Below are 8,089 nucleotides of genomic sequence, written 5' to 3' on the forward strand. Positions count from 1 at the left end.
AAAAAAAAAATTATCTAAATTTATCGGTATATTTTGGAATAAGAATAATATTCTGGGGAGGATGTTCATCTTAATTGTGGCTATCTTGCCCAAAAGTGATAGTCTTATTTTTTTCCAGCTATCTAGGTCTTGTTTCATTTTTCTAATTAGGGGAATATAATTATCGTCTTTCAGGGTCGAACATCTTGATGTAATCCAAATTCCTAGGTATTTAATTTTTTTGGCAACCTGTAATCCTAATACTTCTTCTATCTCGTTCTTCTGGCTCTCAGTTGTGTTCTTCATCAATACTTTGGTTTTAGTTTTGTTCAGTATAAAGCCTGCCACCTCTCCATATTTACTTAATTCCTCTAATACTTTAGGTCCCGATTCTATGGGGTCTTCAAGGATTAAAGCTACGTCGTCCGCAAATGCTTGCGTCTTGTAGGTCTCCTTCCTGATCTTCAAACCTTTTATTTCCTCGTTAGTTCTAATTTTCCGGAGAAGAACTTCTAGGGCCAAAATAAACAATAAGGGGGATAGGGGACAACCTTGCCTTACTCCCTTACTAATTTGGAATGTTTTGGTCCTATCCCCATTCACCAGGATGCTCGCCTTTTGGTTATTGTAAATAGATTTAATCATCATTTCAAAATTTGTTCCGAATTTCATAATCTCAATTTGTTTAATCATAAATTTCCAATTTAGATTGTCAAATGCTTTTTGAGCATCAACAAAGATCAGAGCCATCTGTTTTCCGGGGTGTTCTTCATAATACTCTAGTGTGTCTAGCACGATTCTCAAATTACCCCTAATTTGTCTCCCCGGTAAAAATCCGTTCTGGTCTTTGTATATCCAATTATTTAAAATCTTTTTCATTCTTTCTGCCATTATACCCATGAATAATTTGTAGTCAGTATTTAGGAGCGAAATTGGTCTGTAATTTTGAATTTGTTTTAGGTCGGCACCTTCTTTCGGCACAAGTGTAACATGCGCCTCTTTCCATGACTCTGGAATTTTTTGGTCTAACAATACATCATTAAAAATTTCTACTAATTTCGGTTGGAGTGTTTCTTCTAATTTTTTATATATTTCCCCTGGGAATCCGTCAGGTCCTGGCACTTTATTATTTTTCAATTTGGAGAGGGCTGTTTTTAATTCTTCAATTGTAATCTTTCTGTTGAGCATTTCTTTCTCATCATCAGTTATTTGTGGGAGCTCTGCTTTTATCAAATATTGTTCTATTTTGTCATCCAGAATCTCCTCTTCTTTGTATAGGGATTCGTAGTATTCTCTCACCCTATCCCGTTTTCCTTCCTCGCTAGTCAATAATTCGCCCTTAGAGTCTTCCTTCTGGGTGAGACCCTTCTACAGGGGAGCAGCAAGGGAGTGAGTCTATGAGAGTTTGTTTATATGAATATGTTGTGCTCTCTCTCTCACCTCCTCCTCCCTCCCCCCTCTCTCCCTCCCTCCCTCCCTCCCTCCCCCCCTTTCAATGTATGTTTGTCTCTGTGGCTGTGTTTTGTACTGTGTGAGGAAGTGGTAATTGGGTACACAGATGACACTGATTGCTAATGTTTCCAGTGGGGTGAAAACCTAAAGAACATTTTATTTTGAACAGATCAAACATAATAAAAATGATGAGAAAAGTTACAAGTGAATAACACACAGAGCTACATTGAATAAGTCTTTCTCAAATTGTCACTGAATCACTTCAGAATACTGAATGCCCATAATAATTTCATCAATAATCATACCAGAGCAAAGTTAGAGAAGGGTCGGTGTGCAGTGCTCTATTTACAGCCAAAATTATCTATAACCAACAATGCCTGTTAATCTTTCTTTGACATCCAATGTACTGTTGATATAGCCAGTTACTAGTTGAGGTATCTTCAGTTCAGATGCTTACTTTTCAAGGCTGTCCCAGAGACTTACGGTATTTTTCATTACAAATCAGAGATTTACTCAACTCATTCTCACAGAACTTATTTTGCATAGATTGGATGGATTCTTCCCCTTCAAACAAGCCATATTTTTCAAAAGTGTCTGGGACACACCTTTAAAATATTGAAATTTGAAATCTCTTTGTTTTTCAAATTGACTGTTAATCCCTTTGCATATACTGGATGCATTGTGGATTCTTAGCAAGGGTAAGTTACACTGGGGTTCCTTCATTTTTTTTAAATTTTGTGACATGGATTCTTGCCTGAAATTTTCCAAATCGGATTCTTAGTTAATCCTTGAACCAGATAGTAAGGCCAGCAGAAAAAATTGTAAAACAAAAAGCACAGAGTATTGCAGCTATAGCTGAGGTTTTAATATTAGCTTTAGACTGTGCTGTAACTGATGGTGGCCCACTGTCTATGCTACCTCCATAGCCTGTATTTCTGCAGTCTGGAGGGGCCCATCCTACATCACAGTGACAGTGTTTGAGAGTGTTACAAACTCCCCGATTGTGGCACATTGTGACATTACAGTCGTATTTCAAAATGGACACATTGAGACAACTACCCTCAATGCACATCATGTTATTGCCACAAGGACTACCATCCCTCACTGATCCAATATCATTTACCTTCATCCCAGAGTGGTAGTCAGTGCCCCAGCATTGATTAACTCCGATGGAAGTTTGAATTATTGTAGTGTGATCCTCCAAAGAAGGCATTTGTGTATTTTCACACTGGATACGGCCACACAGGCTATCCCCAGTATCACATTTCTTGTAAATTCCATGTTTATGGCCACAGTTGCCAAAGCGATCACCTTTATTATTCACTTCTATGAAACAAACTTCAGAAGCAACTGTTGCTCCACTACCAAATATCATTTTGCACTGCATATCATGAGTCGTGCAGTTCCCATGATAACAATACACGCCATCATTGCACACTGCGCCATCTTGCACATGCATATCTTCTGGACAGTGCTCTGAAGTCCCATTGCAATATTCAGGGAGATCACAACTGCTAATCTTCTCTCTGCAAACAGTTCCATGTTGACGATATTGGCAGTTAGCACAGCACAGTCCAAAGTCACAAACAGCCGCAGGACGCAACATACAATTAGCTTGACAGCAGGGATCTGCCTTGCATTGTGTTTTTGACCCACAGTCACACTGCTCTCCCTTCTCCACTCTTTTGTTACCACAGGATTCAAATTTAAATGTTGTGTTAGTATCTGGTGGGTCAAATAAACACCTAGTGTTTCTACGGCGGAAATAATCCTTGTAACTACAGTTACTAAATTTATCAGTCTCTGCTGCATAGGGTGCCATAATGCATGTACTCTTTCCACAATGACAATATCCTTCATCATGTTCCATTCCAAGAACGTGTCCCAGTTCATGGGCAAATATTTCAGAAATCAAAAACAAACTGCAAGTTCTATATGATTCGATAGCACTTGCCCAGTGACTGCTACATATAGTTCCAATATAAGCAAGTCCTACTGTTATTCCAAAATGCTTATATGCAAATAAGTGAGCGACATCATTTTTTAAAATTTTAAGCAGATGGTTTCTTCTCCAAATATTAAACAATGAAAGTGTGCTACCTGCTACAGAGGTAATGTTTATAGGGTTGTTTTGTGACCAGATCATTAAGCCGGTTATTGACAGATGAACAGAAAGTGAATCGTAGAATGAATTTGCAGTGTGGACAATATCTAGAACTCGCATCGTAATAAAAGATTCATTTCTGAGAAACTGCAAATATCGTTCATAATCAATCACAATTGCTACCTTAACATATCTCGTATGTGGCCACCAGGATTTTCCAAAAATATTTTTGTTTCCAAGATTCTGTGTTTCAGGAATTATATCCTGTTGATGGCTGTGCTCTTCCTCTCCTACTCCACAAGCCATTCGGAGAGCCCCTTCCTCTACTTCTAACTGAAACACCACGTGTTGAAAGGTAGAAGATTCCTGGACTGGTTCAATTTCATAGGTCTTATTTTCCATTTGCAGGAGACCTCTCAGTCCTCCTGAACATGTACTGAGGGTGACTCGAGAAGAAGACTTTCTCTGTATAAATCCATGGTAGAAACAGTCATTTTTGATAAAAGGATGATCCACGTGGAGATCTCCTGCTGTATCATAGGTGAAGACAGGAAAGACCTTTGGGATGAAGTTCCTTCTTTGCCTGAGGAACACCACCTGGGGATTTCCTTCAATGTGCAGGAGGTAGCTCACATGCTGGGGTTCTTCTTGGCCATACTTGGGAGACATCTTCCTCGGGATGATGACGTTGTAAGAGGCATATCTGAAGCCCTGAGGAGGTGCCTGTCTAGAATCTGCATTTTGGATGATCTTCAGCAATATCACACTCAACAATGCCACACAGGCACTCATTTTCACAGAATGTGGGTAGGAACTGACCCTATTCTAGAAAACAAATCCAAATATGGATGGGCACATGGGAATTGAGTGTATTTGTGTGTGAGAGAGACAGAGATGTTCAGACAGGCTTAAACATTTGAAAATGAGAGTTCTGTACATAGCAACAGAAAATGCAATAGATTTTGGAATGTAGGCGGAGTTTAAAGAATCAAATATAGAATACAAAAGCATAGCAATATTTATGAAATGTTATTATGATGACTCATTATTTAATTGATGTCGATTAGTTCTCCTGTCATACCTGTCATATCAGGAGAGATGTGGCTCCGTTCCTCCGTTCACAAAGATCACTTTTAGGTAGAAAAAGTATAGAAACCTTTTACGTGTCAAATGGCCCAGCCTTTGCATTAGAATTTTCAAGCCTATTGAATTGAGTAGACAGAGAAACAGGCAGGCAGGCAGGCAGAGAGAGGGAGGGAGGGAGGGAGGGGGAGCGAGAGGGAGGGAGGGAGGGAGGGAGGGAGGGAGGGAGGGAGGAGAGAGAGAGAGAGAGAGAGAGAGAGAGAGAGAGAGAGAGAGAGAGAGAGAGAGAAGTATGTCAGTCTAGCTAATCTCAGATCTTCAAATCTAAGGGGGGACCACAATCTACCAGCACAGCACAGTCCAAAGGCACAAAAAGCAGCAGGGCGCAACATACAATGAGCTTGACAGCAGGGATCTGACTTGCATTGTGCTTCTGACCCACAATCACACTGCTCTTCCTTTCCACTCTTTTGTTACCACAAGATTCAAATGTAAATGTTGTGTTAGTGTCTGGTGGGACAAATAAACAGTCAGTGTTTCTATAGTTAAAATAATCCTTGTAACTGCAGCTACTAAATTTATCAGTCTCTACTGCATAGGGTGCCATAATGCATTCACTGTTTTCACAAGGACAAAATTGCCCATCATACTGCATTACAAGAACGTGTCCCAGTTCATGGATAAATATGACAGACATATAAAACAAACTGGGAGTTCTACAGGATTCCCTTTATGGTGGAGAATGGGGAGGGAGCAGGGGTGAAATGCTCCCAGTTCGGACCGGCTCGGGCGAATAGGTAGCGATGATGGCCAGTGGTTCGGAGAACCGGTAACAAAGGCAGCTGGAGGCTCCACCCACCCGCCCCATTCCCCGGACTTGGAGAATGCACCATTCCCGGACACCTACTGCTCACCTTTCTCCCGCGGCTGGCTGTCAGGGAAGGCAAACAACTGAAAGGTAGCGGAGTCGCTCACTCTCCTTCTTGAATGAGCCACTCTGGTCCACGCACCAGCTGCTCAAGCACACATCATTTATTTAATTCAGCTGCAGGTTGGGTGTGCCCTTGCATAGCCGGTGTGTGCACCAGAGCAGTTCATTCAAGAAGGAGAGTGAGTGACTCCGCTACCTTTCGGGCGCTTGCCTTCCCTGACAGCCAGCCGCAGGAGAAAGGTGAGCAGTAGGAGTCCAGGAATGGGGCAGGTGGGCGGAGCCACATGGCGAAGGGCGAGCAGGCAGCGGCTCTGCAGCAAGGCCGGAGTTGCGGAATGGGGCATTCTCCGACTCCTACTGCTCACCTGTCTCCCGCGGCTGGCTGTCAGGGAAGACAAGTGCCTGAAAGGTACCAGAGTTGCTCCACATGCCGGCTGCGGAAGTGCACATCCAACCTGCCACTGAATTAAATAAACTGTGCACTTGCGTAGCCGGCACGTGGACCAGAGCGGCTCATTCAAGAAGGAGAGTGAGCGACTCCGCTACCTTTCGGGCGCTTGCCTTCCCTGACAGCCAGCCATGGGAGAAAGGTGAGCAGTAGGAGTCCGGGAATGGGGCAGGTGGGCGGAGCCACATGGCGAAGGGCGAGCAGGCAGCGGCTCTGCGGCAAGGCCGGAGTTGCGGAATGGGGCATTCTCCAACTCCTACTGCTCACCTGTCTCCCGCGGCTGGCTGTCAGGGAAGACAAGTGCCTGAAAGGTACCAGAGTTGCTCCACATGCCGGCTGCGGAAGTGCACATCCAACCTGCCACTGAATTAAATAAACTGTGCACTTGCGTAGCCGGCACGTGGACCAGAGCGGCTCATTCAAGAAGGAGAGTGAGCGACTCCGCTACCTTTCGGGCGCTTGCCTTCCCTGACAGCCAGCCACGGGAGAAAGGTGAGCAGTAGGAGTCCGGGAATGGGGCAGGTGGGCGGAGCCACATGGCGAAGGGCGAGCAGGCAGCGGCTCTGCGGCAAGGCCGGAGTTGCGGAATGGGGCATTCTCCGACTCCTAATGCTCACCTGTCTCCCGCGGCTGGCTGTCAGGGAAGACAAGTGCCTGAAAGGTACCAGAGTTGCTCCACATGCCAGCTGCGGAAGTGCACATCCAACCTGCCACTGAATTAAATAAACTGTGTGCTTGCGTAGCCAGCGGGTGGACCAGAGCAGCTCATTCAAGAAGGAGAGTGAGTGACTACGCTACCTTTCGGGCGCTTGCCTTCCCTGACAGCCAGCTTTGGGAGAAAGGTGAGTCCCGGGAATGGGGCGGGTGGGCGGAGCCGCGGGAGAAAGAAATTTAAAAAGTTTTCCTACCGGGTTCTGTGGGCGTGGCTTGTTGGAAGGAGGTCTTGTGACTGAGTGGGCGTGGCTGTGAGTGACCTCAAGTTGGCCACACCCACTCAGTCACAGGACACCCCCCCACCAAGCCACGCCCACAGAACTGGTAGGGAAAAATTTTAGATTTCACCCCTGGGAGGGAGCCACACTGGGGCTGTCCTCATGACTCTTTGTCCGGTGAGTTTGAGTATATTTTTTGAATAACTATCTAGGGCAAATTCCCTACAGGTATCCTGAGAAGGGAGGAAGAAGAAAGGAAGAATCAACATGACTTTCTTTGTCGAGCTACCATTAAAACTTGATTGATTCTTGGTTCTGGGTAAGAGCCAAAAGACAACTTGGTGGTAAATGAATGAAGGGAACCCTCTACCAGATTAAGAGCAGCAGGAGAGGGAGCCTATGAGAGTTGGTTTATATGAAGGTGTTGTTCTCTTTGTCTGTCTGTCTGTCTGTCTGTCTGTCTGTCTGTCTGTCTGTCTGTCTGTCTGTCTCTCTCTCTCTCTCTCTCTCTCTCTCTCTCTCTCTGCATGTGTGTGTGTTTTGCAGTGTGTGAGGAAGTGGTAGATGGGTACACTGATGACACTGAGACCTACTGTTTCCAGTGGGGTGAAACCTAAACAACCTTTTATTTAAAACACAGCAATCATAGTAGAACTGATGAGAACAGTTGTAACTGAATAACACAGGACCATGATGGAAATGTCTTTCTCCAATAGTCATTGAGTGGCTTCACAATACTGTACATCCATAATATGTTCATCATTAATCTTAACAGGGCAGAATTAGAGAAGGGTCGGTGTGCAGTGCGGTGTTGGCAGCCCATATTCTCTATCATCAACAATGCCTCTTGATCTTTCTTCGACATCCAATCTACTGTTGGTATAGCTGGCTATTGTTTGAGGTATCTTCAGTTCAGATGCTTCCTTTTCAAGCCTATCCTGGGGAGTTATTTTTCATTACAAATCAGAGATTTACTCAACTCATTCTCACAGAATGTATCACAAGGTTTCTTCACCTTCAAAGAAGCCAAATTTTTCAAAAGGAAATGTGTCATGAAGACATCTCTAAAACATTGAAATTTCAAATTTCTTTGTTTTTCAATTTGTCTATTAATTCCTGTCCTTATACTGGATGTGTTGTTCATTCTTAAAAAGGGTGTA

At 43.8% G+C, this 8,089-nt stretch overlaps 1 protein-coding gene across 1 annotated transcript; it reads right to left on the reverse strand.

Annotated features, from left to right (window-relative positions):
* Positions 1 to 2,212: 2,212 nt before the first annotated feature.
* On the reverse strand, positions 2,213 to 4,327 carry LOC139307911 (disintegrin and metalloproteinase domain-containing protein 20-like). Its single transcript, XM_070931267.1, has one exon. The coding sequence runs from the start codon at positions 4,325 to 4,327 to the stop codon at positions 2,213 to 2,215; it is 2,115 nt and encodes a 704-aa protein (XP_070787368.1).
* Between the last annotated feature and the right edge of the window lie 3,762 nt (positions 4,328 to 8,089).

Source organism: Pituophis catenifer, unplaced genomic scaffold, assembly GCF_029215685.1.
Source record: "Pituophis catenifer annectens isolate HBS135680 unplaced genomic scaffold, rPitCat1.0.hap2 SCAF_1, whole genome shotgun sequence".
NCBI lineage: Eukaryota > Metazoa > Chordata > Lepidosauria > Squamata > Colubridae > Pituophis > Pituophis catenifer.

Bases quoted from the DNA above. Each gene is read 5' to 3' on its own strand.
- LOC139307911 (XM_070931267.1), bottom strand. From the start codon at position 4,327: ATGAGTGCCTGTGTGGCATTGTTGAGTGTGATATTGCTGAAGATCATC.